Here is a 27412-nt window from a genome sequence, read left to right as displayed (position 1 = left end):
ACGACGATTAACTGTTAAACATGCATACAATATAATGTATATAACAAATTAATAACAAGAGTTCATAGTAGAAAATCTTAATCGAAGATTTTTTGTAGAGTTGTGTTAATCGAGTTGTCTGCTTTTTCCAAAATTCAAGCTTAGAATCTGGCTCGCCCCGGACTTTAATATCTGAAGCGTCTAAACTTTAGCAGGACGAAAATTAATAGAAAACGACGTATTTTGATGTGGGGACCACCTTGAAATCGCCTCCAATGGCGTTTTTGAATTTTTTTTTTGCCAGTGGTGGAACCTGATGGGATTTTATGTTGGTGATATAGCGCAGCATTTTCCTGCGCTATAGGTGAGAGAAAATATTGTTTAGCGCGATAAAAATCGCTTAAAGCACTAAACGCTCCATCACGGTTAAGTGCTTTAGCGCGATGCCCTGTAAGCTAAATGTAGTTATGTAAACTTTTTTTTTGTTGGGGTATTTTGGTTCAAAAGATTTTTTTTTGGGTCATTTTGGTTTCGGACTCGTTCCAAAACACATCAGAGTAAAAAATAATAATAATTTCGCAAGGCGCCTATTCGACGAAGTTATAGAACCTATGACGGAGAAGGCAGAAACTTTTTTCTTGTGAAAATAACTAAAAGTCGTCGGAGAAGCGAGAAAAAGAAGAGCCTTATAAAATGCGGCTTTTAGTTATCTTGTGCAATACTTGAAGTATGCGCATAAAAGACTTTTGCAAAAGCTTTGCCACGAATTTTTTTTTGATTGAGCGAGGGTTCGATACGCAAACCGGTGTTTTTGATGGTATTTTTTAGGCGAAGGCCAATTAAATTGTAACGATTTGGGAATAAAAATTAAAGACCACCCAAAAGAAGGTCAATATGCGCAAAAAAAAAAAAAAAAAAAAAAAACAAATGGGTTAACTTCGCCTTGCATTTTGACAGTTTAAAGATCCAAATTACACGTGAAGCTGACACTGGGCCAAAAATTCTCTAATGGTATCAAATTATCAATTAACATATGATAGGTTTGGGCCCATACAAACAACATTCTTGCTATAAGCTTTTTCTCTTTTTGGCATTTATTATCATTTTAAGTGTTTATTACACGTTCTTTAATTCTTTCATCTGCAAAAGAACCACAGATATTTGGAGTATGACTTCCAAAGTAATTAAAATTTGGTGAGAAAAAAAGCATAGATAAATTTATTTCTTCAAAATAAAATATGCTTTCTTATTTATAAACTACACAAAATTTATAGTAACTCATTTTTTTTTTTCTAATTATAATTAGTCCATGTTTAGGAAAAAATACATTAAAGAACTTACCCGGTTAAAACAGAGAAATTTCATTTTATGCTTCATTTGTGTAGAACTTTTTTTTGTCGCGATTTGTTGACCCAAAATTTGTGGGCAAAAGTATAAGGTGGGTTCGCGCCTAAAATTATCGAAACCCCACACAACTAATATCAATTGTGTGAGCCACGTAATACCGTTTCGTTAGAATAGACAGGTATATGGGCTTGCGCATATACATATTACTGGACAAGTCTAATTTTTATTATATGTCGAGATGGAACAGTTCAGTAATGTATGTATCTCCATCAACATCGGATTCCAATCACATCTTTTAATTTTTCTGTTTGCAGTTTGCATTAATCATTAATTCTGCTACTGCTGCTAAATTGTTAAAAAATAATGACATATTGACGATATTCATCTAATCCTACCTAAGATTTTGATCATGAGTAGGTCATTCAACTTGTTTTTAATAATCGGGGCAACTTAATTCCCATAAGCTGATCACTCACTAGGCCATTTCTTTCTTTTATCTTCTTCGTTTTATTGTCGCACAATACATAAGTTGTATAATAATGTAAAATTAATTCCCCAGTTGCATCATTTCCTTCACAGTTTGGCGCCTGATATTTCTTATTAATCTTGCTTTAACCTTTATGGTATACTTTTTGGAATTTCATATTAATTTTTTTTTTTTAAAATCCTGAAGACAAGCTTTTACGTACAACCGCACAAATATTACAAGAAGTTTCCAAAGTATTATTGCAACATAAAATAAAGTTATGATAATGAGGACCACAAATTTCAATAGACTTATTTCCTTTCTTATACTCCATATTTGGTTAAACTACGTCATATAAATAGAAATGAGGGAAGAGTAGTAGTCACATAAATTACAGTATAGAAAACGTATAGCAAATGATAAATTTCCTGGAGGGAGAGTTGTCTTGAGCTGTACCCAAGTTCGTTGTCTTGAGCTGTACCCAAGTTCAAGTATAAGTCAGATCATAGACAAATACACAGTCCAAGTGGGTACTAGCAGGACTTGATAATTACTTGTGATTGAAAAGTCAGCCCGATGGTCTTCTTGTCTCATCTATAATCTCTGCCTTATTTTATGTAATTCTTGTCCTTCTATATATTAGTGTGTTGAAAACGTTTGTGTATGTTGCAACTGACTTCGACTTGATTCATCTATATCTTCTTCTTTTTAATGTATATTTTTGATGATCTCACTTCCATTATATATATATATATATATCTCCTCACTTAAACTGTTCGGCTCTCTAGTCCATAGTCCAAATTTAATTGTAATTAGTATTGTATATCATAATCAATGTGTTTCTACGTGAGACTTGACGAAAATAGATTATTGATAAAACTTACCGGGGTGTTTACACCGAATTACACCCATTTATCACGATTAAGTGATAACGAGGTAATAACATGTATTAATTAAGCATGATTAAGTGAAAAGGGGGTATGTCTTTGACACATGACATGCATCTATTAGTTTGGAGAAATTCACCTGATGAGAATAAGTATTTACTGTACTCTTTCTATACTCTTCTCATCGAACTTGTCCCTATGCACAAATTGCGTCCAAAATCCTTAGTAGATGTCTCAATTCCAAATAATTTAGGTTAATTATATGAATCCTCACTGGTACTGTCACTTCCATTTAAGCTCAAATTAAAGTAATTCGATGATATTGTTAGAGGTGGCAAACAGATGGGTTGGACTGAATTTGGGTGAACAAAAATTAACTGAATCAACAAATGGGTCACTGCTCAATCCTCCCGTAGTTTACATTGGGCAAAGATGAATTGAGTCAAGATGGATACCGAGTTATAACCCAATCCGCCCAGCTTAATCCATCATTTTTGCGATTCCAAACTTATATTCCTATGACTCCACTAATATAAGAGGCATATAACATAAATAAAAATGATGATTCAAATTCAAAATTTGTTAGATATCAAGACCACAAGTGCAGTACATATCAAAACTACTATTTCATGGATTAAAATTTAAGAATTTTCATGGGTCAACATTGGGCATCGCCATCAATCTAATTGAACCACCGATATTTGATGAGTTAACTTACCATACCCCAAATCAATTATTATCAAAATACTCTAGTCCAAATTCAGGGATTAAGATTGGGCATCGCCATCAATCTAATTGAACTACTGATTTTTGATAAGTTAACTACCATACCCCCAAAGCAATTATTATCAAAATTACTCTAGTCCAAATTCATGAATTATGCAGCTTACCTTAGTTTGCCTCAATTTTGCCACCCATATATTGCGGTGCATTTTAGAGTCGTTTCAATGATCTGTGAAGCAAGTAAAATTGAGAAAAGTGTAGCCGCCAGCAACGGAATTAGAGCAAAAGATCTGTCGAGCATTAGCCTTCACAGGGCATAATTAAGATAGTCAAATTGACCTAAGGTAGTGTAACACGTGCAAAGCAACACTAACCTAAGGAAAAAAGAGAGATATTGTTAGGGAAAATAATAAATGACAGGAGTAATAAGGTCAAGTATGTAAGTCCAATGATAGTGACAGTGAGGACTAATTTCCAACGGCCAAGTTCTCTGCACCTTTGCAAATGTATCCATCTTTGGTGGGACCTCATTTTATCCCTCTCCTGTTTTTCTTCAATACATATTGTTCCATGGAAGATTCTCGAATCAGTCCAATTAGGGACATGACAATGATCTTAATAATTGATTGTTTTGCTAATTACATGCTAAAATTCAAAGCTTCTTGTGATTGTTTTACATAATATTATGGAGTAGAATTGCTATTCAATCGGATAATCTGACATTAATTTGTAATTATAATTTGAATTGCGGTCTCTTGATCATTGAATTATCCTTTGGAGGTCAAAACCTCTTGTTAAGAGTACATTTGCTTATTAATCCTTATTAATTATTGCTCTGCCACAATGTGGAGAGACTTTTCCTCTAGCCTTTACACGCATGTAAACATAGAGTAAGACCTCCATTTTAGGGGTTATTATAGGATACAAAGTCTAACAATTTTGGCCAAATTTGGCACCTTAGGACGTTTTATTACTTGTCCCTCTCTCTCTTTGTCAATAGATACTCTAAACTTTAACTGCTAAATTTGAGAGTTTTAATCAAAATTGGAAACCGTTCAAGTAAGCCGCGTGCACTGATTCTTTGCTGAAATAGTCACTGATGGATTCAGAATTTTTACTAAGTTGAGTTAAAATATTAAGAAGTAAACATACAAAGAAGGAATTTCACACATAATATATCTATTTATAGAGTTTAATTTTCCAACGAATTAAGAAGTGTCAATTGACACTCCTTGAACAAAGATGGCTTCGCCATTGGAAGCAGCCGATACTTTTGCTGGTCTATTACTCAATGTGCAATCAATTGTGATCACATTTCTAATTTTGGTGGTCATTTGGTCACCTACCAAACGGAAAAATTTCCTTGTGTTCATGTACTATATATTTTACCATCTTTCAGTGCCTTGACGTACTTTGCTTCTCGAACTTTTGGATGGCTTTTAGTGTTTCATAATCGGATTTCAATTTTACTTCGTGCTTATAGCCCTAGCTAGTGAAGTTGTAATTTCATGATTACTCAATGATTGCGTCCTAATTACTTCGAGATTCTTTTCTGCTTGATGAAATTTAAGAAACAAAATGAAAAAGGAAAACGTCAAATTAGGTGTAGAGTAAATTCTTTATACAGAATTTGTATTTGTTGTGTGACTCCTTCTATAGATAATTAAACACTACTGGAGGTGATACAGACCAAAATGGGAAAGTCAAGAAATACTGAACCACGTATAAAAATTAAACCAAATATAAGATTTTCATATAATCAAGCCCACACGTAGCCGAGAGGGACGTGTTGAAATATATAATTAACAAAATGAAAGTGTGCTCTCTCACGTTTAGATAAGATGAACACACACTTTAACACATATAAATAAATAATTCATGCTGAATAACTTGATAATTAAGGTAAATTTAATAAAAATAAAAGAAATTAATGACTTGTATTTTGCCTTGATAAGTTATGAAGGTTGGCAAAGGTATACTCTAGCTCGCCTATTATTTGCATTCGCGGAGACTTGTAACAATATGTGTCAATGATTTTCAAATGGCCGGTACGTAATAAGATTTATAATTCATTGGACATACACTTCCACCTTTTTTTTTTAGGTACAAGACATAAACCTCCAAAAATCAATAAAAAATAGTCTAGTGTATATTTAATGATGATTCGGCTAAGAGCAAGACAAGAAGAAAAAAACCCTTGTTTTCTCTTGAGACATTCATCTTCTAGCCATCCTCCTACTTTCCTGACTGCCCCTTAAAACATGTTTATCCTCTCTCATTTGTAATAATTAATAATCGCTATTATTATTCCCCTTTCTTCTCTCTCTCTCTACACACACCAAAGTAAACTACACTCAACAAAGGGATAGAAGAAGAAGAAGAAGAGGAATATAATTAGCTTAATTAAGACCAACTTAGCTTGTTAGTGAAAGCTGAAAATCAAGAAATGGGGAGAGCTCCTTGCTGTGACAAAAACAATGTCAAGAGAGGGCCATGGTCACCTGAAGAAGATGCTAAGTTGAAGTCATATATTGATCAGAATGGGACTGGTGGAAACTGGATTGCATTGCCTCAAAAAATTGGTATGACAAATCCCAAATTAATCTCTTCTATTCTTGATTCCCTTCTCTAGTTTCTTGATGTGAATTAATTTAGTGCATATCTTGAGCTCGGTGCACAAAGCATCCGATCCCCCGTTAGCAGGGTCAAGGGAAGGACCGCATGCACCCAAGGGGTGTGATGTAGATAATTTATCCTAATGCAAGCATTAGTGGTACGCTTCCACGTAGAGGCGGAGTCAAGATTCGAAGTTGTGGGTTCGAGGTTCTAATTTCTTAAAGTTACTGGGTTCTTAATTAATAATTTGTACATATTTAAGAAAAAATTTAATACAAATATATGATTCGGATAAAAGCTAGTGAGTCCGGCCGAACCCACACCTGAAGGTCTAGCTCCGCCCTTGCTTCCACGGCTCGAACCTGTGACATGTAGGTCATACGAAGACAAGTTTATTGCTGTGTATACATCTTTAAGTATCCCATGATTATTAGTGTATTCACAGTTGCTTTCGAAAATTTTAGGCCTTAAGAGATGTGGAAAGAGTTGTAGGCTTAGATGGTTAAATTACTTGCGGCCAAACATCAAGCATGGAGGATTCTCAGAAGAAGAAGATAGGATCATTTGCAGCCTCTACATAAGTATTGGAAGCAGGTAATTAAAAGCCCTTAGTAATTAATTTCTTCAAATCATTTTCTTTTGTTCTCACTCTCTCCTTATTGTTGTTGGTTCTATCATTAATCAACACTCCCTTCTACTAGCAAGATTAGCTGGTTGTTAATTAATAGGAGTACTGGAATCTAAGTAGTATTGGAGCCAGGAATATTTCTTATAACAAGAAAATTTAGAAAATACCAGGATGTCATACTAGACTAATAGCTTTGAACTTGTGACCTTAAGCAGTTTAACCATTTTTGACATTACATGACTAACAGTTTCCGGTATGTCAAGTAGAGGCAATTTATTTTTTAACCTATTTACGAACATATTTGATTTTACTCTATTTGCATAGTATAATTTTCTACCTATATATGAACGAAACTCAATTATATTGAACGGTTTTGTGCCCCTTTCTTACATGTACGTAGCTTTGTTACTGAATTTTATGAGAATATATATCAGGTGGTCAATAATTGCAGCACAGCTCCCTGGAAGAACTGATAATGATATAAAGAACTACTGGAACACTAAGCTGAAGAAGAAGCTATTTGGAAAACAACGCCAAAAGCAAGGTTCAAGAAAAGGAAAAGATATCAACTCCATGCCTGTTTCCAATAACAATAATCAAAACCCTTGTTGGCCTGAGCTTCCCATTATGCAGCAACCAATACAATTCTCAAACAATGAACCAAGATTCTTTAATGACCATACATCCATCAGAAAGCTATTAATCAAGCTTGGCGGTAAATTTTCACAAGATGACCAATTGACAAATGTGCCAAATTCCCAATACCCAATCGATAATTCATCGATGCATCCGATATATCCGAATATTCCAATCAATTTGATCTCTTCCACTCCAATAGATGTCCTAAATACTCAATACAACATGGATGGGGCAGATTTAACCACACTTCTTCCAGCACAAAGCAGTTTTCCAGCTGAGCTTGAGTGTATGATTAATAATCCACGAAAATTAGATGGTCTTGAATTTTTGTATGAGGATATGTTTATTGATAAATCTGCGTCTACTTCTGGAGGAAACTTGGACTGGGAAGCGATGAATCCTTTTGTACTTCCTCCTCCTCCTATTGTCGATCTTCAACAAGGTGTTATAATCCAAGAGGGTGCACTTGATGAGCTGAGATATCCCTTGGCACAATAGTATTTTTGTACATTTTATTTGATATTATATTGTACAATAGTATTTTTGTGCGGCCATTCCTCGGACCCTGCTAACGCGAGATGCTTTGTGCACCAGGTTGCACATATTGTAAATTTTTGTTGTGAAGGGAGAGGGCCGACCAGATGATTTATGTAAGTTGGCGAACCCTAATAAATTTGTTTGTTACGGTATATATATCTTCTGAATATCTCTGATTTTGTTATTGAGGACTAATAATAGTTAGTGATCGCATGGACAAATGTTAATGGGAGTACTATCTTTACGTTGAAGTCTATTGATCGGAGCTAGGTATGGTGTTAAGTGTCCCCTATCAGTTGTAGATGTGGAATATAAATAATCTCCAAATATGAATATACTTAATACTCATTCCATGATCGCTAGCTAGCTTTCTGGGTTGATCAATTATGCCTAAAGTTAATTTTTTTTACATGGTAATAGAGTCAGGTTCCAATTATTGACTTACCCGATATTGGGTACCCATGCATATTATGCGTTCTCCACACTCAAGTTGGCAGGTTTGGGCGTGGGGTAATGTTAAATTGTTCTATATCGGTTGTGGATGTGGAGTTGATCTCCTTTTTTGATCTGATCAATACTTACCTCATGAACTAACTGTTGAGGTCGAGCTAGGTTCAAGATCTAGAATTTTGAGTTTGAATGCACTAATATTAATGATACTTCTACAGTTTTTTTCCCCATTAATTCAGTGATTTCTTTCTTGAATTTGTTGTTCCTTCTAAATGGTTCTGCATAGTTATACATACAGATTTTCTATTAGCCATCAGAAAAATATATATTAATTTAATCACATTATTTCTGAATGCTCAGAGGATATTATCAGTCACGTATTTTATAATATGTTCTGGTCTCTTTGGCCATAACTTGCTGGTTTTTAGCGTACGTGCAAGATACTGTGCATTATTAATAAATCTAATACAATCTTCACGTCGTCTAAAATGGGATTAATTGTATCATCGTCCATGGTGGAAAGTAAATCTCGCCATATCAATTTCATAATTAGTGGAATGAGCCTAAATCTAAAATAGTTTAACGTTGCCATTGGGATAATTAAGGTTAGAAAAATCTTGATTGTTGTTTTAGCATTTTGTTTCTTATAGAAAGTGTTTAGAACGTTTTCCATTTATTTATAGTAAGAAAAGGTTGATATGGTTTGTTATTAGTTAAAAAAAACAATTTTCTTATTGGTTTTAAAAAAAATTCTCTTGTCAGTAAAAGAAATTGCATGTTACTGTATTCATCATCGAAGATTTGGGGAAAGGAAAAGTTCACATTCATGCGATATCTTAATACCAAATACTAGATCATCAGAAGACCTATAACAAAAGTAGCCACAATATAATATACTCGACATTGCTAATTAGGTACAACGTACGTAACATGCTGTAGATCTAGATACGTTGCTTAATAATTTTTATCAATAGAATTAGCTCATCGTGGGATATGGATCACATAGGTTTTCTCTCTTTTTTGTGCGTGGTTGAAAACTTGAAATAGAGAGATATTATATATGGAAACTAGTTATTATTCTAAGAGAAGTTCTATATACAAATGCTTGTTGTTCTCTAAAGGTGTGGGTGATTTTCAAGTTCTCTAATTGTGCTTCAATTATCTGCAATTGTGTAGTAGATAAGATCAAATAGCCATAGGTTTTCGGTTTCACAATAATAACGTCACTTCGAATTTTTTCAGAACATGAAAGGAAGTTTTGAGAAGTAATAATATGTATCCTTCGACTGACAAACACGAAAAGAAGTTGATGACAGTTGCTATACTTTTGACTTTGATATTTAATCTTTTAGATCATGACTTTTGTTACTCTTAACACTTTTGTTTGGTAAACTAAGGTCGTAGTTTGTTAAAACTACTTTGACATAAAATCTAAACGGAATTAGGTGTTTCTTTTAGCCACAAGCTTATATAAACGTTGCAGTCGCTTTATACATGTAATTCGAGAGTACGGTAATTGGTCTCCTTCAATTACACATAATTACTTGACCAGATAAACATATTAAAATTATGAAATTATCTCATTACAGCCAAATTAAAGTTAAAGGGGAATATCCAAATGGGTTCTTATCTAACATAACCAGCTGTCCTTTTTCCTCCCCTTGAAAAGAAGAGGAAAAGAGAGAATCAGAAGAAATCAAATAGTATCCTTTCTTTTAATTAGTAAATATTTTTCATCTTAGCTAAGGCAGAGCTAATTTTTTAGAAAAACAAAATTGTCAGAGCAGAATCACCTCACCAAGATTTTGAGAGAAGAAGAAATTAAGAGAGAAAGCTCCTTTTAAATTGGTAGGTAAATGATAAGGTAATAGATTATAAGCTAATAATATGAAGCCAAGAAAGCCAATAAATAAATATAAAGAATTCCACATTTTAAATGGCACAAAGTAGCATTGCATTAACTTTTTTATTTTAAATTAAAAGCTTAAGCGCCTAAGCTTCTGTAAAGTCAGAAGAGAATATCCTTAGTAAGAACGAGCTACACAGAAAAAGCCTCAAACAAACAACCAAAATTCCCCCCCTTTAATTATATAAATTAAAAAAAATAAAAACGAATTCAGACTGAAAGCACAATCTGTCAACAGTACTTGATGACGATAATAATTAGCAAAGATATCCGTGATTAAGGTCTTTCCTTTGACATGACAACAGCCTAACGACGACTCTAATCACCACTTTTGACTAAAATATATATTAAGCTCACAATAACATGTGGTACCAAATATTGAAATGGATTGTTTATCAAAAGATGGTGACACTCACTAAGATAAGAAACTCCTTGAGATTTGTCCTATCCAATGACCTGAAAAAAAAGGCTGTTATTCTATTTTAACAATTTGTTGAAAAAGCATGCGTTTTTTGTATCTATAAGGAAATAAATAATTATGATATGATCATCTTATTTAAAATATTAAACTATTAGAAAAAATATATTCTTAAAGTTGACTACATTTGACAACTCATTGGTTTTGCTAGTAAATTTTATTTAGATACTCGAACTACGACTTATTTTGATCGAGCACCTGAGCATATGATAAAGTGTTTTTATTAGACAATTTTGACTCAAATTTTGAAAAAAACTTTCGCACATGCATGTTCTCAAGCACCAGTTACGTTGATAAATTAATCATTTAAAATATGTCATCTCCTTTAAATATAAACATTAGTCTTAGTAATCTAGAAATCCTCAAACCTATTCCAAATTGAGGTTGATATGTATAATTAGAGTAAGTGACATATTTTATATCGTTAACTTATCTACATAAAAGACACTTCAGACTACACACAAAAATATCAAAATTTAAGTTGAAAATATCTAATAGGAAGACTTCATCAGATGTTTATGTGCTTAATTGTAACATATCATAATTCAAGTATTTAAATGTAATTTACTATCAAATTTAAAAGATTTTCAATGTATTCAGTCTATTTTTAAGTACTTAGTCATGTTCCATACACCCGACATGTTCCATACACCCTCCACTTGCTGCCTTTACGTGATCTTTTCTTTTATAACGGATGACAATAAAACTTAGAACCGAAAAATCTATTTGTTCTATACAAAAACGAAATTTGTACACTTCTTTTATTTCGAGGGAAAAAAGTTTTACTTTATTCAAAAAGTTTACATTTTCACTCTCAAGTCTCACCTTCTTATTTATTCATACCGATTGACTAGAAGTTTTTGCATGGGTTTCCTTCAAACGCACTGATCTTTAATTTTTGTCACTTATATGTGGTTTTAATTTTTGATCCTGTTGCTCATTTACTGAAAATCTTCAGACATGCTTCGCTCGCCATAAGTTCTGTAACATTTATTTTCGGAAATTGAACTTTTGTTTCGCTTATAATAAGCTGTGTAGGATTTTCAGAATTTGTTGTAATGTTCAGAAATTGGAGTTATGCTTTTTGGGACATATGTTCTTTATCCTTTTCGAGTTGAATAACGTGTCTATTTTTGTAGAGTTTGATGTGTTTTTGGTCATTTTTATGTAGAGTTTCGAAAGTTTTGTCCAGTCCGGCATAACTTGTGAGATATTATGATGTGAAAATATAAAATTATGCCACGCGAGATATAAGTAAACTTACTCCGCGCAAAAAATGATGAAGGACAAAATTAAAGACCACAGATTTGAGGGAAAAATTAAAGACTACCCCGAAATAGGGGGACATTTGTGCGAATGACCCGATTGACTAGTTTAATGGCCCAAAATGAGCTTACCTCATATGGACCGGGATGGATTGCCGTGCACTGTCACTGTGGGCTTGTGGCATTAAACGGGGGGAAAAGGACATAAAGGACCATCCGGCCCAAACTATTCCCACCGGATGGCCCATATTTCTCCAAACCCAAAGTGTAGCCACTGTGACCTTTTGTGGCGACCATGGTCGCCACTAAAAGTCTGCACTAAAAAAAAAGGACTATTTGTGGCGGCTTTAGTCGCCACTAAAGATCTTTTTTTTTTTTTTTGATAAAAGCCACTAAAGATCAACTATGTATAGAAAATGTATCATACATATGAAAAATATATCATTGTTGAATAGAATATGTATCCCTACCGTATATGTCTAGAAAATGTATCATAGGTTTTTATAATTGTTGTGTAATTTGTGTATAATAAATGTATCATCAACGTATACTCACTAATCATACATATATTATGCATTAGTATGTACATTACACATTCATTATACTCTAATGATTCACATATTATACATATTCCATACATAATATGTATCATCAACGTATACTCACTAATCATACATATATTATGCATTAGTATGTACAATATACATTGATTATACACTAATGATTCACGTATGTATCGAAAATGTATATCTACAAAAAATGTATCATAGGTTTGTATCATTGTTGTGTAATTTGTGTCTAATAAATGCATCATCAACGTATACTCTCTAATCATACATATATTATAAATTAGTTATACATTGATTATACACTAATGATTCACATATTATACACATTCCATACATAAGTATAGAAAATGTATCATTATTGTATAATTTATGTATAAACTGTATTATTCTTGTATAGAAAGTGTATCATATGTCTAGACAATGTATCATACATATACAATATATAAACTGTATAATTCTTGTATAGAAAGTGTATATAAACTGTATCATTCTTGTATATAAATTGTACATAAACTGTATCATTCTTATATAGAAAGTGTATATATGATTCCAGCATTCTTGTATAGAAAGTGTATATATAATTCCAGCATATGTATATAAACTATATCATTCTTGTATAGAGCCCGTTTGGATTGGCTTATAAGTTGCTTATAAGCTGTTTTCAGCTTTTTTGAGTGTTTGGCTGGCTAGCTTAAAGTCATTTTGTGCATAAAATAAGCCCAAAAAAATAATTGGGCCCGTTTGGCTTAACTTATCTAAAGCAGCTTATAAGCTAAAAAAAATAAGTTAGCCTACCCCAACTTATTTTTTTTGGCTTATAAGCTATTTCCAGCTTATAAGCTGCTTATTTTAAGCCCATCCAAACAGGCTCATAAAAAGTGTGTCATACATAAAAAAACTATATCATACATATACGTATAGAAACCGTATCATTGTTGTATAGAATATGTATCACTACTGTATATGTATAGAAAATGTATTATACGTATAGAAACTATATCATTATTGTATAATATATGTATAATAAATGTATAATTAACGTATAATTTATGTATAATAAATATATAATTAGCATATAATTTATGTTTAACAAATGTATAATTAATGTATACTTACTAATTTTATAGTTTGTAGTTGATATATTTTAGTTTGTTAAGTTTACGATGATGGTTACTTTAGTTTATTTATTTAGTTCTTCTCTTTTAATCCCTGGTAGAAGATAGAAAAATAAATGGAAGTTTGCAGTGAGTCTTTAGTGGCGACTTTTAAAGTCGCCACAAAAGTGTTTTGAGATATTTCTTGAAGGCTCAATCAACGTATAAATATACACATATTATAAATGTTTTGGAATATTTTTTGAAAGTTCAATCACTGTATAAGTATACACATATTATACATGTTTTGAAACATTTGTTGAAGGCTCAATATGAATTTTAACCTTCAGTGGAGACTTTTTGAATTGCCACTTAATATTTAGTGGCGACTAAAGTCGCCACAAATAGTCCTTTTTTTTTTTTGCAGCGGACTTTTAGTGGCGACAAAGTCACCACAGAAAGTCTTTTTTTTTTTTCAAAGGCGTTTGGGCTGCTAGGCCGGTCGGCCAGCTCACGGTATTAGGCCCAAATGCGGGATTACTTTGGCCTGTTGGCCATTGTATGTCCTTTTCCCTTAAACGGGTGAGGGTCATTTGCACGATTACTCTTCAAAGGCATTGATTTTTAATTTTTGTCCCTCAAATTAGTGGTCTTTAATTTCTGTCCTTTGCCTGATACAATGAGGTTTGGGGTTCGAACCCAGGCTCAATAAAAAAAAATAATTTGCAAGGCAGAATTTCGTAGCAAAGTTAGCCTATTCGGGCCAAAGTTAGGCCTTAGGAAGAATTTTGAATCCAAAACTTTACCTCAGGCAGAGTTTTGTTGCGAATCCAAACCTTTGCCTTATGAAGTTTTTTTTTTTTTTTTTTTTTTTTACTGAGCTGGGGTTCGAACCCAGAACCTCGGATTATTAGACGAAGGCCAAAAATTTAAGACCACCAATTTGAGGGCCAAAAATTAACACCAGTGTGTTTGAAGGAAAATCCGCACAAAAAAATGAATGGGAAGCCCAAATGTGCACCTTTGATCTCAACGACAAGTTGAAGGAGTCTGCCGTGCAGATATTCGACGATTCTTTTTGCTATTATGAACAGGTAATGCAATTTTCCCTTTACTTGTTATTCTGCTCCAATGTCATTTTTGTTTCACGCAAGTATGTTTGGGTTGAAGATGAGTATTTTCATGGCTGAATATGGCTGATCGTTGGTCAATTCCGTTGGGTTTTCGGTTTTCATTTTTTTACATTAGTAAACTGAACCAATGGTTTGGTACAATATTTTTTTTTTTGGTTCGGTTTTTCCAGTTCAATTTGATGGTCAGGGACGAAAGAAATGTGGTCTTTCTTTTCCTCTGTGTCCGCTAACATGGATAATGGTGAATGCTAACGAGGATTCTGTCCGTTCTATTGGAAAATGAAGTCCCGTATGAGCAATAGGATTACCTCTTTCGGAAGGCATATGTAGTTAAACAATTTTACATAATTCTTGGGGCTAATTTGGACATTTTGCTTACCCGAAGCTAGTTACATTTCTTTCTAAGATACTTATCAAAATTCAGTTATATATATATCTCATTAACAAATGCAGAAGCAAATCATGTTTAGGTAAATAGCTGTTTAAATTAAGGTAACAATTTTGTACCATTTTCTAGCTACATGTTTAACGGTTATCTCGTTCACAGTACTCTACGAGGATCTAACGATGTGATTGTTACTTCATTGTTTGAACTTCCTGTCTGCAATCTTGAGCTTTCTGCATCAAGTACCATTCTTTCTGCGAAAAAGCCTGGTTCTTTAGCTTCTGGCAATAGACTCTCACTAGTCAACATCTGAACCACAAACGACATGTTTGGCCTATCGTCTGGCATTGTTGCAGAGATAATAGACCCACTTCGGTTGACCTCAAAACTTGAGAAATATGGCAAGATTCAGCTAGTTGCTCATTAGTTAGTTCCAAGGACCTATCTTCTTTGTAAAGCTTCCATGCCAGTCATGAGTTTAAATCTTATGAATCATGACAAATTCTAAAGAAAAGAATGAGTTGTGTATGTAATATAGGTTATACAGTGCTAACATGACCGAGAAGGTTAAGGTTGTGATCTTGATGGACAAATCCCCTCTTCTCTTGCAACTCGCAATCTCTAACACTAATACACCAAAGCTAGACATATCTGATTTCTTGAGAAAATCCCATGTACTGCATATTCAGGGGACATGTAGCCACTATACCAAAAAACAACAATACCATGAGAATTAAAGTAGCAGATGTCATATGAGAGTACTTGGTATGATATTAGAGGTTCTTACTGTGTCCCAACCACATGGCGTGTTTTTGCTCCCATCTCATTTCTTGCGACACATCTTGCAAAACATTGCTTGCTTTAAGGTCTCTATGGATAATCCTTAGTCTAGAATCTTGATGGAGATACAATAAGCCGCAAGCAATTCCGTTTATGATGTCAAAGCACTTTGGCCAATCTAGTAACTTTTTCTTTGTTTGATCTTAAAAAAAAGCTTTCTTGTTAGCAATTTTTCAAAACATGGTTTGCCTTGATCTAAATTCATGTTTTGACTAATAGATCAAAGTATTACTCATTTTAGCTTGTGTAGTAGGTTAGAAATTCAAACCAAATATGTAGGTGATAACGTCCAAATCCACTCCACAAAGAGAAAGCATACACAGTCGTATGCAATATAATTTAACTATGAGTCGGGGTCGATCCTACAGGGAGCAATATACTAGGCGATTTAAACAAGTAAGGAATTATTACCAACTACGCTAAGCAAAATACTTTTTCAATATTTGATTTTTGTTTTAACAACTAACAAAGATAAAACTAACTAGAAAACGGGTAAAATGATCAGTGGCCACAAGTATGGATACAAGGGAAATTACGCTCAAGTAACGATCCAATGTATTTCACGATTTTACAACTATGAGTGAGTTTACGCTAATTAGACAATGATCTCTAAAATCTCATCAAAAGTCTCTCGACCAAATCAATGAATTTCACTCTAAGCTTTCTCAAGCCTTAGAGTGTGATATTAAGCACAATCAATATAATCTCAAGTAACTTTCCTATCTAGCTCAAGTTATTAGATGGGTTTTAAAGCCCCAAATTCTTGTTAACTAATCTTTTCCAACCTCAATCTTCCTCTCTCGAGCTCAAATCGAAGTAGATGGGCGGGTCCTAGGGTTACCTAATCCCTTAAGAAATATGAAAGAACAAGATTATTTAAAATCACATTAACTCACTTCATTAGAAATAAAAATCATTCAATACATAAGCATAACAAGAGCTTCAATCCAAACTTTAATAATGTATATTTTCATAAACAGGTTTCAAGCATTGAAATGAAAAACTACACACTTAAATAGTCAATACAAAGCAAGGAATTAAAGAAATGAGTAAAGGATTAAGAAATTTCTTATCAAGATCTTCAAATCTTCAATCCCCACGTGTGGATGCAAAAACCCTAGCTCTCCAAGCTTGCAAATATGGCCAAAGATGATAAATGTTTGCCCCATGTCTTGCTTTTGTAGTTCCCAACTTTTTCCAAGTCCAAAAATAACAAAATAAGCCCCAAGTTTTCAGATTTGCAAAACTGTCTCCTTTTTGCACTGGACAGTCCAGTTTGGCCTCTTTTTGACTTTATTTTCACTTGGTTTCTTCCGACGCTCTTCTAAATCATATAAACATATAAAATGGAAGTAAATGACATTAAATGCACTATTTTCTCAATCAAAACATAGAAACAATCTAAGATTAAAGAAGAAATAAGTTGGTAAAATACCCACTTATGAGTAGGAATCCAGGCTTTTGGTAGGCATGTATTCATAGATATAACATCTTTTCTTCCCCTTGAATGAAGCAACCTAGAAGTCTCACAAGATTTCTATGCTGAAGCTTGGCAATATAGATAACATCATTCTTGAATTCATCAAGTCCTTGCATGGAAGTCCTTGACAGACTCTTCACGGCAATTTCTTGTCCCTCTTCCAGCATTCCCTAGAAATGGCAAAAGTATATTCGAAGAAAATAAACTTTACAAAGACGTGAATATTGCAGAATGAAAATCATTTCTAACACACTAATCTTGAGCATAAACTGGTTTATATTCCTACAAATTTGCAGTGTATACCTTGTAAACAGGTCCAAATCCACCATCTCCAATCTTGTTGTTAACCGAAAAGTTATTTGCGGTACTTGTTATTGTTGACAATTGGATCAGTGGAAGCTCAAAATCTTCTTAGAGTTTTAGTTTCTTTTTCTTCCTTATGTACAACAACAGAATCAGGCCTAGTAGAGTCATTGCCATCAACAATGAGAAACTCACCGCGAGTATCTTTGCCTTCTTTTTATTTGAACCTGCCTCAGATAATAAAACCATTTTTCAATCAACCACTTCAAATCGAGATAGGCCACTATTTTTGCATAAGGCCTCCTTATGTTCAAAAACTAAGTTTAAAAACACATCATTAAAAATTTCTTTAACTTAAGTTCTTACCTAGCTCTGAAGAATCCATCCTGATATAGATGTCTTGTCCTCTTCCAGAGCTCTTTCTGATATCAATCAACTCCCCAAACCAAAACAAGCAACCTTTATCTCCATTGCTTATATCTAGGCTCGAATAAGCTGTGCAAGAGCAGTTCCTTGAGCATACTAATTGCCTACACCCTTCAAGTGTCGTGGTTTTATCGTACTGAGAGTGCTTAATATCTGACAACTTGATTCTAGAATATTTAAGAAATACATGTTCCTTGTTGCAATGATATGGTTTCCTCCGAACACACCCTTCTGACCAATCTCCCTTTTCCCATTGCTGTGGATATTTAGGTACAAACTTTTCCAAACATCCACAAAAAGGGGAACTATCTATGACACAGCTGTTAAAGCTAGTTAATGATTGAAGCTAGCTAAGTTGGTGTGAATGAGAAATGGAGGGAAAAAGACAATGGAAGGAAAATGAAGTTTAGAGCAAAGTTCCTTTGAAAAGGAGCTTTGTACCACATTGGTGGTAGAAAGGGAAAGTTATGTGCTTATATTAGAAAGCACTTCTTCTAGCTCTTAAAGGGTTGAGAAGAGGGACCCCCCTCGCGCCGTCATCCTTGCTCGGCTCAGCTTTGGATTCTAATTGATTGATAATCTTTTTGGACCAAATTTATTTAAACTTCAAATCTTCATTTTCTGAAATTATTTTTTATTTCCGCGGGAAAATATTAATTGGTAATTAATTAAATTCGCTGAATAAATTCCAACATTCCCAACGTTCGTATTTTTTCGAAAAAGGCAAGGCCTTTCCGAACAGCCACCAAACTATGTTTCGCGGCTATATAAACTGAGACAATGCCTCATTTTTCGACTAAATTCCCTGTATTGCAAATTCTGCATTCTTTTTCCAGAAATAAAACTATCGAGTCTTAGTGTGTTTCGTTGCCAAATTTGAGTTCGTCGAAGTCGTAGGCGTTTGAGGTACCGCCACTCCTGCGACAGGTATATCCGTTTTATCCTTGGGAGGAAGTAATCCATAACCTCAGGTACAATGAGGGGATTAAATTTCTTAAGGACACACGGTGAAGAATTGTGGTCTCGGATATTTTCTTACTTTTCGCATTATTTTTCAGTCTACGGTTTGGTTTTGCGTTTTCCGGTTTGGTTTTTTCCGTTTCCAGTTGTTGGTTTCTGTTTTCTGATTTTGAACATAGGTTTGATAACAACAGCTCCCATAGGCACCACATAAGTTATATGTATCACAAGTATCCAGAGGATCCTCCCATGTACAACGTTGTATATAACTATTGTTAATCAGAGAATATCTATAGTAAACCTCCTCCTTATTGAAAACAAATTGAAATGTATATATGCTGCTTTGTATTTGTAGTGGTGCGGGGGCTCCATTCCACTGTAAATCATTCCATGGTCCTGCTCGTGATGATACCCTTGTGCCACGTCTGATGAGGGCCTGTGGATATCCAGTAGGATCAATGTGGAAAGTAAATTCCCCTGGAGTTGGATCGTTATCGTTCTTCCAAGCTGAAAGATATACCTCATGACCAGTTTTAAAATTTCCGCCAAGCTTCTGATTAGGCAAGAACGTATCAGTTGGAAAATTGAAGCTCTGCCAAAGGAAATTTTCTGGATTTCCATCATTTGCATCTTTCACAACATGATTACTTGAATCTAAAAGTAGTGCAACTGGACTTTGGACTGATCGTGAAGTGTTAGTGGACCCTATAATTTCATTCTTGTCACTAAAAAGATCAAGTTTCCCTGATTTGGTAACCTTCAAAACAGCAGAAGATGTATTCATGAGTGATTTTCCTCTGTTGGCAACCCATACACCTGTTTGCACATGAGGAAGAATTTGCTTGTACCATATCCCAATATATCATTTTGAGGAACCGCTGGGGCTGAAAAATCCTAACAATAGTTTCACCATCTGTGATGAATTGATTTGTAGTGATCAAGTCAGTTGTTGTAGAAATCCTGGGTATACAATAGTAGAAAGACAGTAGAAAATGTAGGAAGAAACTAGCTTCCATCAATGTGTTAGATGCCTAAGCCTTTAATTTGGCCGCCTTATATTGCCTTTGATATTTAGACTTCACAACCAATTGCATTTACTGTAGACTAAGCTATTTCGCAGTCTTGCAATTGGATACTACTTTGCTGAAAATCGTATTTCTCACTGCCTTTGGGCCATGGCACTATGCTAGTGCTGTTTTACTTTTGACTAGTCTTATGTCGCTTCTTCGTGTTCACAACGTGACCATTTTGGTGAACCAACAAGGAAATTTCATAATTATGATATGATATTAATTAGAGTATGACATTCCTTGCCTGAATTAGAAAGTATCAGAAGGCTAGGACCAGCCACCGAGACCTGAATTTTGCAGTTTGTTTGGAGGGTTGTTACCTACCATTTCATAATGTGTCGTATTATATTGTACTGTATTATTTTTTGTATTGTATTATTTTTGTAAATATAATGTTTAGATAAATTGTCTCATCTTTTTCCGTTGCATAACACATCAGCAATCTGAATAAACTTACTCCCTGTCCCAATTTATGTGACACTTTTCGTTTTCCGAGATTCATTCAAACTGCGTGAATTTTGACCAATATTTTAACATGTATCTTTCCACCAAATTGATATGAGAAAAGTTGCAAATTAGAGTACTTTTCATGTAGTTTTCAAATATATAAATTTTAATCTTAAAATATTAAGTTAATCTAATCTAATTTAGCGTCAAAGTTTAGTCAAATCCTCTCGAAAAGCGAAAAGTGTCACATCAATTGGGACGGAGGGAGTAGAGTCTTATAAAGAAAAGTAGAGTACGAGGTAGAGTTATTAGAAAAAAAGTAGGATAAATGATAAAATAGGATTATTAAGTAATAAATAAAGGTAGAATGTAAGAAAAAAGAAAGCAACGGCGTGACCAACGCAAATCAGTTGTTACATAAAATAGGATTTTTCGTCGTTGTATAACCATGTATTTAATGATAGGATACAATAAAATTTAGGGAAACTTACAAAATGACTACATTTTGAGGGTTAAAAATTTGGCATAGCTACACTTTAGCTAATTACATTTCGTAGCTACAGTAAATACGCGCTACAGTGAATTGTATTCAAAATTCGATTGAATCAGATTTCACTGTATTCAAGTTTAGATTTCGCTGTATTCAAGTCAGATGTATTCAACTAAGTTGTTTTTTTTGGTAATAAAATTGTATTCAAATCAAATATATTCAACTCAACTGTATTCATTTGTAGCTACTTTTTCACTGTATTCATGAAATAACTATCTGTATTCATAAACGGGCTCCATTTGTATTGATGAATACAACAAGTAAAAACTGAATACATAAAAACATAGATACACCAAAAATTAACAAATACACTCTAAAAAAATGAACACATTCTAACCATTTAACGAAAAAAAGCTCAAAAAAGTGAATACAATCGCCGTATTAGTGAATAAAACAATACCAACCGCTAGCTCCGGCCAGATGTGCTGGCGATTTCCGGCTAGATCTGTCGAAAATTTCACAATAACAACAACATCAGCCAACAATAACAACAACGGAGATAGAGAGAACCACAACCATCAGCAACAACAACAGCCATCGCCGGAGAAGTAAGCTCCGGCGAACCACAACAACAACAACACCAACCAGATCTAGAGGATGCGCAGGCAGTGGTCATGACGGAGCTACGGCGGCAACGGGAGGCATGCTGTTGTTGCTAGCAACCAGATCTGATCAGGGATGCACCGGCGGTGATAACGGCGGAGCAAAAGACATTTACCTTGGATGCAGATAATCGGTAGTGGGTAATAATACGATAACAAAGCAAAGATAAGCAACGATCAAAATAGATAGTTTAATCGCCATTTGCGTTACTGCTTTCTTGAAGAAGCTATGGACAAATATTTGTTTTGAATGGGAACGACGGTCCACATCATCGGAGCATATTTGGTGTCTCATCAAATCAGAATTGAGGGAGGAGAAAAAGAGAGAGAGAGAGAGAGAGGGGGGTGGGTGGGTGTTGAGAGGGGCGGGGGGTGGTTGAGGGAAAAACATTGATACAATGAAATAAGAGGTGAATAGTTACATTGTGTAATTGACATACAAAATTTAGCTATGAGATGTAATTAAAGTAAAATGTAGCTACTAAATATAATTACCTACTAGTGTTTGCCACAGGAGCGGATCTACTTGGGGTGAACACCCTCGGCAAAAAATTACAGTGTATATATAGGGTAAATTTTCTGTGTTTATGTGCATATATTAACTTTTGAACACCCTCGGCAAAAAATTACAGTGTATATTTAGCTTATTTTTTTTCGAACACCCTGAATGAAAATCTTGGATCCGCCACCACACCATGTAGATTTCCCTAAAATTTAAGTAACGATCAAAACAAACATTGTATTTAAAGATAATACAATATGTACAACTAGGGGTGTCAAAAATCAGCCCATGAAAACATGACCCGCCCAACCCGCTCGAGTTTGGGCTGATCATTGACCCGCTTAATTATTAACTAAGCCCAACACATTTCAGCCCATATGCAACCCAAATTGATCCATAAGAAATCTTGTCAAAATATTTTTCAATTTTTTTTTCATTTGATATGTTATACCATAGCTATAATAAAGAAAGAAAGTAGTTTTATTAGGTGCTAAAAAATTACAAAAGAAAAAACGAGAAAAATAAAACTTAGTAAGATTTTGATGGGTTGGGTTATGACCCGTTTTTCAAGTCAACCCATTTCAGCCCAAAAAACTTTTGGCCGTGTCAATAACCCACCCATGTATTAACTCAGCGATTCAGCCCATTTTGATCCGCCCAAATTCAGCTCCACCTATCCATTTGACACCACTCTATACAACCATCCAAACAAGCTGTTGGTCACGAAGTTTTGACCCATGCGTACACTTTCTTCTTCAAGAGCGTGTGTATGTATAGCGTGTTTTATTTCTTTCCATTATGAAACTAGTCATTGAGTGACTACAAAAAGAGCTATCGTGGTCCAAAAACGTGTTTAGTTAATTGCTTGGACTAATCAATGGTAATTGCGGAGTTTATCCATCCGTCAATTTTTACTTGTCCATATTTGATTTGACACACTCCTTAAAGTATTTTTTCTGTCTCAAATCACCTGTCATTTTTTTGTTGTACAGTACGACCCTTAAGAAATAATATTAATTATGAGGGTTATTTGATTAACTTTACCCTTATTTATGTCTATGTTATAATCTCTCTCGATTGAATGTTTACTCTATTTATGTATTATCTTCATTAATGACAAAATTCTATTAAGGGTAAAATGGATAAAAATAATTAATTGTGTCTTTAACTTCTAAAACGACAAATATTTTGAGACAACTATTTTTAGTAACCACGACAAATAATTTGAGACGGAGAAAGTAATTAATAAAATGATAAACTTACTATATCGTCCTTTGAATATAATAAATTCAATGTTTTGGAAAATGCATCGGGAAATGATTATAGTTAATAATAAAGGTAAAACAAGAACTAAGTGATAAATTATGTCTTGATTCTTCAAACTGAATAAATGAAATTAAACATCTATTTTTAATATAATAGACAAGTAAATAGTGCACAGAGAGTATAAGTGTCGCTACTTTTTTAGCCCCACGCACAAGTTTAGATTGATGAAGGTTTTTGATACCCCCATAAACTTTATTAACAGTCGGTTAGAAATATAGCTAAGTTAGGGTTAAATTGGTAGAGTGATAGTTTTGCCCTTGTACTATAGTTTTTAATCCGCGACAATTACGAAACAAGGATTCTCTTTTCAACGCCATTTTTTCTTTTAAGAAAAACACATTTTTTGTTGTATCATGCAAGTATATATCTTTCTGCAAAAATCATGCTTAAATCTTGTCGAGTTTGTGATCTCATCCCGGTTATATTTACTTACTATATATAAGTCAGTATAGTGATATTGTATGCTAAAATCGACTTGAATAACCGCATGCACACCTCTGCACAAAGGGAAAAAAAGGATACATATACAAATTTATCTTTTTTCAACCATTTTTGTATGAATAAACATTTAAAGTACGTTTTATTCATGCATCTATAAGAAGAGTGAGTATTAGAGTTCTCTAAATATATTTTTAATCGAAAGGTAATAGACCGAAGAGAAAAATACATCGGTCAAGCAAACCGCGGGAAGAAGAAAATAAAGTTGGTCCCTGTTCACAATTGGAAGCATCTTCTAGACATAAAATGAAAATATGCACGTTCATCAAGACATAATGAAAATATGCACATTCATTGAGAATAACTATATAGTCAATACAGTTATGACGAGGCTAAATTCTCCGTGCTCACGATGCTTTTGCATGCATTTTGAAATTGTCAAGTTCAAGGGTAATTAAGACTACCGACAGTTTAGGAGGAATCTGAATAAAATGTGTCAAGTTTAGGAGGGTCTTTCGGTGTTTCGCATATATATATATATATACACACAGAGAGAGAGAGTTTTGCTGACCTACAACATGAAGGTGGTAGGATATCAATGCATCCATTTTTTAATTTCCTTAAATGCCCCTATAGTAAATGTATGGGTGAAAATCACACCTAACATGTGGACTAACATATAGTTGACACGTGTCAGTTAAATATAATGGCGTAGCAAGATCAGATGATAACGCCAAGCACGACATTCAAGAGCGAATTTATGGATAAATTTTGGGTCACGTGAACACATGATCACTCGACTAAACTCGATATATTATGTGTATAATTCTGAAAATATATCTAATATTAACTAAAGGAATACATGGTCAAAATAGGCTGAGTGGAGCACTGGTTTGAGGCTATGTTTACATCCTCAAGGTCACGGGTTTAATCCCCAGCTCCTGCATGTTTTTGCTATTATTTTCTAAAGCTGCCTTTTGACCTTCCTTTTTATATTATTAACCAAGTAAAAAACGTGTTTTTATTTTATATTGCATCAAATGACTTTTCTTTCCTTTATTTCTAATTATACCAAGTCCCAAAAAGCAAAAAAAAACAATTAAAAAAAAACAAAATGGGATAATCTACAACGAGAAGTCGATGTCACTATAAAATTTTATATCTTATCTTAAAGCAATGGTGAACCCGTCCTCATGAAATCCTAGATTCGCCTCTGACGGCATTGACGAATAGGTAATTGATACCGATGACATGGTCAACAAAAAGAACATCAACAACATACAATATCCTCTTAATTACGCATTAAATGGAGTCAATGCAGTAACGGCGAAAACGGATTCTGACAGCAAGAATCAAGGAATTAAATGATCATCACTAATTCAGCAATTAATGATGGCCGTTACATGCACACAACGGGAAAGACATCAGATTGGAGCAAATACCTATAAATAGGACTTTCACTTGTATATCTAGGCATCGAATACTGATTGAAAAAATAGATTGTTCTTGATTACTTTCTACTTATTATTATTATTACTCTGATTCTTTGATCATCAAGCTCTTGTTCATTCTTGGCAAAGGAGAAATCCATTAGTGTTATTCATCACAATTGGCATAAGTTTACTTTTTCTCTTTATTTATTTATTTATTTATTTATTTATTTATTTATTTATTTATTTATTTATTTACTTGTGTTAATTCAATCATTTTATCAAATTGCTACCAACTGCGGTTAACCTTAATCAACTTCTTAACTATTTGGGCAAAGTACGATTTTTTACTCAAACAGTAAACATACAATAAATTAATGCAAGGGGAATTTTTTTCATTGTACCAAAATCAATATCCAATTCTCCTTCCTCCCGTCCTCCCCTCTTTTCGTTCATTCACATTTTAACCTTTATTTTTCTTTGGCGCACTCTTATATTCAACCTAACCAAAGACTTTTTATTGGTAGTTTTTTTTTTTTTTTTTTAACCTTCCACAGATTTCAACCATTAAAATTTTCACAATGCTACACTCAAAGAGTAAATACATTGAAAAACAGAAAAGCAAATGACTAATTAGAACTCAAAATTGAGTTTTTAATCAGACTCATGTTCTTTTCTATGCTCTTATTTGGATTGTCTAGGAAAAGACTCGCACCTTCGACTTTGGTTTTAAAAAACTCTAATGGCTGGAAGGTAACATTTTAAGCACATAAGATAAATTTGAAAGTGAAGTTAAGAAAATGGGATAGTTAAAAAACGGGTTGAAATGACAAACTATTTGAAGTGAAGTAAAATTGGATCTTTTCTCATCCCGATAGAGAAAGACGTTAGCAGGGTGGTGAGGAAAGAGTTGGATGAGTGAAAAGATCAAAAAACTTGATATATTGGTAATTTGCAGTCAGGGCATTTAAGGAAACTAAAAAATGTGTATATTACTATCCTACAACCTTAGGGGTTGTTTAGTATGCGGACTAAATTATCTCAGGATTATAATTCTGAGACTAATTTATTCCATCTGGAAGGTGAGATAAAATGATCTCAAGATTCATTGAATAAGGTGGGATATTCCAGAATTAAGTTTGAGTTTCATTTTATATTCCGTTTTGAAGAAGGTATAGTTTATCCCATGATAATTTTGAAGGTATAAGTTTAGCCCATGATAATTTTTATGATAATTTTTTTTACCTTTTACCAAACAAAGTATGAAATTAATCCCAAACTTAATTTTGAGATGTCCCACCTTATCCCGCGTACCAAATGACCCCTTAGGACATAGTTTGACACTAGTCTATTCATAATGAGTTTAACATTTATATACTAACAATGTAATAATAAAAAATAAAAAAATTAAAAAAAGAGAAAAAGACCCACACTATCAAACCAGGTAAAAGATACACACTACTAGAAATAGAGGTTTTTCCCATTAATATTTAGTAGGAAATTTGTGCTATAAAACATGATTTTTCCACCTCATTTCCACTGAACCAACTCATTGGAAAAACGCTTGGTGGGAAACACGTTCCCATTGAAACGATGAGAAACTTCCTAACTTTTCTGTGTGAGAACACTACTATTTAGGTTTTCTCTCACCGACATTCAGTGGGAAATAGCCACGGAAATTTTTTCAATGAGAAATCAGTGAGAAAATAGAGATTTTTTAGTAGTGATAACTACCGGTATTTGACATTATAAAATGGGATTAGTAACCTAAAAAGAATACGTACTAAGCTCACACAAATATATCTAAAACATTGAAATGATCGGTTTAAACAAGAGATGGTGACACTCGCCAAGATAAATGAAGTTCCTTGAGATTTATCATATTCAATGACCTAATAAAGGCTGTTAAATTCCTTTATTCTAATAATTTGTTGAA

General features: G+C 33.7%; 2 protein-coding genes and 1 long non-coding RNA gene across 4 annotated transcripts; 1 reads left to right on the top strand and 2 right to left on the bottom strand.

Annotated features, from left to right (window-relative positions):
• Positions 1–5574: 5574 nt before the first annotated feature.
• LOC132033526 (transcription factor RAX3-like) lies at positions 5575–7991 on the top strand. The gene is made up of 3 exons (XM_059423522.1): positions 5575–5984; positions 6483–6612; positions 7081–7991. Exons 1-3 carry the CDS (start codon positions 5849–5851, stop codon positions 7781–7783), a joined length of 969 nt encoding a protein of 322 aa, XP_059279505.1. The 5' UTR covers positions 5575–5848; the 3' UTR covers positions 7784–7991.
• Positions 7992–14477: 6486 nt separating this feature from the next.
• On the bottom strand, positions 14478–18467 carry LOC132033525 (uncharacterized). Of its 2 annotated transcripts, XR_009408755.1 has the most exons (5): positions 17726–18467; positions 17382–17592; positions 15890–17266; positions 15648–15805; positions 14478–15560 (listed from the first exon to the last, which is right to left on the bottom strand). It is a non-coding gene; the product is annotated as an uncharacterized LOC132033525 (long non-coding RNA). The 2 variants fall into 2 exon arrangements; XR_009408754.1 differs by having other exon boundaries at positions 15890–17592.
• A 738-nt stretch (positions 18468–19205) lies between these two features.
• On the bottom strand, positions 19206–20264 carry LOC132034827 (G-type lectin S-receptor-like serine/threonine-protein kinase At4g27290). Its single transcript, XM_059425177.1, has one exon. It carries the CDS (start codon positions 19893–19895, stop codon positions 19206–19208), a length of 690 nt encoding a protein of 229 aa, XP_059281160.1. The 5' UTR covers positions 19896–20264.
• Between the last annotated feature and the right edge of the window lie 7148 nt (positions 20265–27412).

Source organism: Lycium ferocissimum, chromosome 10 (genome assembly GCF_029784015.1).
Source record: "Lycium ferocissimum isolate CSIRO_LF1 chromosome 10, AGI_CSIRO_Lferr_CH_V1, whole genome shotgun sequence".
In the NCBI taxonomy this organism is placed as follows: domain Eukaryota; kingdom Viridiplantae; phylum Streptophyta; class Magnoliopsida; order Solanales; family Solanaceae; genus Lycium; species Lycium ferocissimum.
The sequence above is the reverse complement of the archived record's forward strand: the minus strand, read 5'-3'. Positions and strand labels throughout refer to the sequence as shown.